Source organism: Scardinius erythrophthalmus, assembly GCF_964197995.2.
Source record: "Scardinius erythrophthalmus genome assembly, chromosome: 25".
Lineage (NCBI taxonomy): Eukaryota > Metazoa > Chordata > Actinopteri > Cypriniformes > Leuciscidae > Scardinius > Scardinius erythrophthalmus.
In genome coordinates this window covers 17,209,325-17,215,192 of record NC_138245.1, presented here as the reverse complement: position 1 = coordinate 17,215,192, position 5,868 = coordinate 17,209,325, and the positions used below count along the sequence as shown (strand labels likewise).

Sequence of the window (5,868 nt, the reverse complement as noted above, 5' to 3'; positions counted from 1 at the left end):
ACAACGCGTGAGGGAAGCAGCGGTAACACTGCGCGTGGCACGATATGACGGAGTGACCACATCAGAGGCTGAACTTCGACAGTGGTTTCACAATTTCACTTTAAGAATAGTTCACCACCCCGAAATAAGGTCTTGTCATCCTTATTTTGTACGAAACCTATGAGTCTCTTTGTGTGGACCACTTACCTAATCTGTTTTTTTGCTAGAGTGTGTTAGGGACTGACACATGCAGACTGCAGTGCCTCATTCGCCCTCCCCTTCATTACATCGGTTCCCCGTACAAATAAAAGCGTAAAGTATTAACTTACTTGAGAGCCAATTAAAAGTTTGCAGAAACGGATTGTGTTTTTAGAGACTGCTCCGTAAGCAGTACCAGTTTCAGAAAAGAGAGCACAAAAATAAATAAAAACACAGTTACTGAAAGACTCTTCACTATATAGCATACTGCAGAGTCTTATGCTTGAATACCACTGAAAATGCAGTCAAGTGATGCCAAAATTCAGAACATTTTGTGTCTTTGTTGATAGGACTCAATAAGGTACAATAATCACTTTATTTCTTATAATGCAGGGTTCAGAGATGTCACAGTACATAGGCTACAATACAAATTTCATTATGATAACATACACATTTTAGTCATGTGGGACACATGAATGTATACTGTTAGGGGTTAACAGTTTAGGACCCAAGGACCAGATGTTTGAAAAAAGACCCGGAGTCAGAATAATAATAAATCGAAGAAAAGTTTTACAGAAGATAGTTTGCAGTTTCATCAGAAGTCAGCTTCAAGACTCACAGGAGTTCGTAGGCCGCCCCGTAGTTACAAAGATCACAGCAGTTATACCCTACACCAAGGTCTAAGCTACGTCATTGCTTACAGGTTGAATGATTCTCATTGGCTAAGAAATAGATAACATAGTGTTTTCCACACATATAGACTGAAGCATATCTCCATTGATTATGCTGCTGACACTCTGACCCTGAAGTCAGGCACGTCGTGAGCTTCCAGGTCGCAGATTTGGGTTTCTGGGCGCCAACATGTCCCGAACAACAACTCAATCTCCAATAATGCCAGTGGTTCCTTAACCTGTAGCCAAGAAGACTATCACACAGACCGACACACAGCTTTTACAAGGTTGGATTTAGCCAGGCTCTATCTACAGAAGAGTCCTCTCAAAACATCAAGATAATGCGTTCTTTCTCTCAAGGAGAGAATATTTAAAAATATTGTTTTTAATTAAGTAATATTTGTGTTTTTTGAAACATATAAGTTAATTATCCATTCTCAGATATTGTGATGGAAATATCACAAATATAATTAGCTACGTGTATTTTAAATAAATAATTGGTTAGTCAAATACTAAATTATTTTAGTGAAAAACTTCAAACTTAAATATAACTGTAAATTTAAGACAAAATTAATTTTTGGATTTTTAGTCAATTATTTTGGTATGTTCAACTCAAACCATATCAAGTAAATGATATTCAGAGATTTTATTAAGTTAATAAAGTTGATTATTACTGTGATATTTACAAAGCCACTTAATTATTTTTTTAGAGTGTACGCATAAGAATCACTTCGACATTTAGGAAAGTTTTATGTTTGTAGGTTAAGAATAGAACTGTTGTATACTAAACTTATTGCTGTGAAAAAGTTTAGAGAAATTGTCACAAATGAAAATGAAATCTGTTGATGCAGGATTTAAAATCAAAACTATTGATATGTGAAATATGCAACTGTATCTTGTAGAATACACTCTAATAAATCATTTTGAAATTAAAATGTGTGCTTGTGTGTATAGTTTAAATGTTGTGTTTCATCTAAGGTTGATTATACTATAGGCGTAGGCTCCTCTTAGAACAAGATAAGAACAAGCATGAGTGAAGTACAGCCATACTGATTGGTAAACTGCACTGTGTTTTATGTCCATGATGGACATTCATATTAACATTATTTTCCTATGCTTTTACATCATGAAAATCTATATGGCTTTAGTTGTATGTAGGACATATGACATAATATTATTAAAAATACATTAATATTATGCAATTTATATATGTGGTTTTTGCAGCATATATGTCCCTTTCAATATTCTGTTGGAACATGAATCACAGGTGTTTTTAGCAAACCTTTTCAAAAATATCTTTGTTTACAGTAAAAGTGCAGTAATTGCATGGCTCACATATTTGAACAAACTAGAGCTACACCCTTGTCATTCTTAGTTGTTTTCCTCCTTTTATAGATGTTGTATTTGAGAAAGCTGTGTAAACAATTAGGACATTTGCATTCAATGTGTATTGCTAAGCCAGCAGATATCAATTTGGGGCTAATCGAAATTTTAACAAATAACAGAATTTTGTTTGTTGTGTTTGGAAAAATGGTACACAAAAGTTCATGTGATTTTGTAAAACCAAGAGAGCAGTTTTGAGAGCAGTTGAGTTTGGAGAACTGTCAAATTGATAGAGGACAAAAAATGTAACAGATATATAGCCTAATTTCTACAAGAGGACGACGAAGGATCATCAACTCACCATTTAAACTGCCGTCAATCATCTTGTCACAGTTAAAATCCTCCATATACAATTAAATTTTATTTCTTTCCTACCATTTCTGAGAGAAATGTAGCACACTGATCTGCCAGTATTGGGTTTCTTATATGTAGAACTCATGCATTTGCAATAAACAATGAATAAATATCTTGGTTAAATACTGAACACTGTTTGTAGTTCGAATCCTCATCCAACACACAATAGATTGTGGGCAATATAAGCCATTAGCGTGTGCATGCCATGGATCCACACTTCAGATTTTGTGTGGAAAAAGTAGACCATGGCATCTTTGAAATATTTCAACATATGATTTGGGACACACTTAAACAGGTAGTATGTGAAGCGATGTTTTATACGAAACTCATTGTATCAATGTCTCTGCTATCTGGGTATAGATTTTTAGAGCATAGGGAACACCTATGGTTACACAGCATTACATGCATGACAGTTTAAGCTTTTGGGGAACTCAACTTTGCTAGTGCAATTAGGGAACCAGTAAGTCGTTCAAAAATCACTTTGCCAGAATTTTGCTCAGTTTGTCCCACAGTTCTAATCTTAGACTGAAGGACAAGACTGTAAAGATTAACTTAAGCATAACCAGTTGATGAAAGAAAAAAAAAAAAACAGAAGCTCATGAAGTTTTATTAAGCACTACACAAATCATTGAAGTCTCATCCAGTATCAATTGCCACTTTGGTATCAATTACACAATTACTCATCTCATTCATTGTTTGCGAGACCAGTTGATGGAGGATGACCAAGCAGGAGAAGACACAGGTTTGTGGCTGCGAGGAGGAAAGACTGGATCCTGAGGATACTGGGGCATGAATGGGTATTGCACACCAGGAGGCACAAAAGGTTGAGGGCCATACAACTTTGGGTACAGGGGAGGATAACCTGCAAACTGCTCAAACCAGACAGCAGTGGTCGTGGGAGGTGTAGTGGTTGCTTCAACTGGGCTCTTGAAGGGGTACATATAGGGAGGAAACTTCGGATACCTGGACTGTTGAGGCCTCGGTGCTACAGGGGAACCTCTAGTATTAAAGTAATATGGATCAAACATTGGCATAGGATACATTTGATTGAACATTTGTTGGTTAGGGTCTTGAAGAGGAGTAGTAGGCACAGTGGGAGGTACAGGTTGTACACCAGGGCGACCATGAGAATTGGGAGGATACCACCAGGGGCTTCCAATTGGGAAAGGGTAAAACATTTGTTGACCATCAGTTGGGTCCTGGACCGGAACAATGTTTGTTGGGGCCAGCATTGGACAAGAAAGAGTTACTTCCCGGTCACAGTACATGAAATGGAGCTGTATATCAGTATCCTGAGGAAGACATGAACCATCAGCTAGCATTTATATACAGTAGGTAATGTTTGAAGTGGATCAAAATCTTTAAGTTATACATGAATTTTGAACAATAGCCACTCTTGTCTCAGGACAACTTTGATTAACTTTTTTTGATCCAATTCAAATGTTGACTAACTGTTGAATCAGACAAGGGCACTCAGTTATTCTTACCTTCATTTCCCAACAGCTTCCTGTGAATGGCGCAGTGATAACCAGTGAACCATCAACAGTCTCCAGTGTGAATGAACATTTAGAATACGCTAGAAGCAGAGGCTGCCATGATCCATCAACTAAGAGGAAAGAGAAAAACAAATAAAACAAAGCTCACTCACCTCTTAGATTAAACTCAAAGAATTAAGTGACTTGCCTTGAACTTTAACATTATCTGCTCTGCTGGCAAGTGAGATCATCATGCCAGAAGGGAGGCAGGACACTTTAGGGAGGGGAGGACTCACAGGGCAAGACATTTGCACTGGAGCCCCCATTATAAAGAGTGGCAGAACATAACGTCCACCCTGTTAGGAGATTTGGGTAGAAAAAAAAAAAAATCAATCATGTAAGGCCCACTTTTCACTTGGTTGAAGCAGAGCTACAGTGCACTTGTCATCTTTATCATGCAGACTAACCTGTTGTCTGACATGACAGCCCTGGTATGGAGCATCAAGAGAAACATCTCTGCGTGCCCGCTTCAGTGAGAAACCACAGCTGGCTGGCATCTCAGACAAAGGCACTGGTGACTCAACTCCTGATAAAGAAATGTTAAAGATTTAAAAAAAATTTAAAAAAATAAAATAAAACCACACCTCCAAACCAACTTACCTCGATCAACCAGAAAGTGTGGCATCCTTATTTGTCCTGGAATGCGCAAGGTCATTGAATCATTTCCACATTGCACAAAGGGACTCAGACGTCGCAGCTTAGCTTTAGCAAGCTGGAAACGCTCTTAAAAACAATACAAGTTAAGTTGTACTTCCCATTTAAAAGTGGGTCCCACTTTAAATTAGATATCAAAATTACCTTTTTCATTTGACCGATATTCATCAGACTGTTCTGCTGACCTCAGCCCAGATATTTCCATTTCTTTATCAGATACTACACCTTGAGCACCAATTGAAAGTTTGCCAAAATGAATGGTATTTTCAGAGACTGCTCTGTAAGCAGTCCCAGTTTCAGAAAAGGACTCAGGACTAGCCCTTAAAGATGTCAACATGGTCACAGAGATTGTGAAAAGTAAGATGCCCTTTGTCCAAGGCATGGTGAAATTGTTTTTGTTCTACTCAACAGAACACCAAAACCAAAAAACAACCAAAAGCTACTAAACAACTCTTGTCTATAAACATCGACAAGCTTATTGAGACATAATGTGCTATTTGTACTCACTTTCGAATCATTCGCTGATACAGATTGACCAATCAAATCTATTCCTCAATCAGCTTGTCACCTGTGCCTCATTAAGCTGACATACACAAGGGCTGAATTTGGAATAGCATACTAGCAAATACTGCAGAGTAGTATGTGTGTATGCTATTGACAATTCAGTCAAGTGATGCCAAAATTCAGAACATTTGGTGTCTTTGTTGATAAGACTCAATAAGTTAAAGTTAGGTACAGTAATCACTTTATTTATTATAATGCATGATTCAGGAGTGTCACAGTACATAGGCAACAATACAAATTGTATTGTATGATACAAATAACATACAAATTGTTGTCATGTGTTAATATATATACAGAGTCAAACAGATAGTGTTTAAAAAATTATTCATTAATGTATTTTATCCATTCCACTCCAGTATAGATCATTGTGTCCATTGCATTTAAAAAACATGGGCCCATAAATCCGCAGTAAAAAAAGAAAATAAGAATCACATTGCTTAAATAGTATAGATTATTATGTCCACCGTCTATTTAAAAAAAAAAAAAAAAAAGAATCTGCTATTTTGCATGTTGAAAGTGCTAAACTTAAA

The 5,868-nt window shown here is 36.9% G+C and overlaps 1 protein-coding gene across 1 annotated transcript; it reads right to left on the bottom strand.

Annotated features, from left to right (window-relative positions):
- Positions 1 to 2,581: 2,581 nt before the first annotated feature.
- On the bottom strand, positions 2,582 to 5,328 carry LOC308685396 (uncharacterized protein). The gene is made up of 6 exons (XM_081357132.1): positions 4,919 to 5,328; positions 4,721 to 4,843; positions 4,528 to 4,646; positions 4,269 to 4,416; positions 4,073 to 4,191; positions 2,582 to 3,877 (listed from the first exon to the last, which is right to left on the bottom strand). The coding sequence occupies exons 1-6, from the start codon at positions 5,154 to 5,156 to the stop codon at positions 3,275 to 3,277; spliced, it is 1,350 nt and encodes a 449-aa protein (XP_081213258.1). The 5' UTR covers positions 5,157 to 5,328; the 3' UTR covers positions 2,582 to 3,274.
- Positions 5,329 to 5,868: the final 540 nt, after the last annotated feature.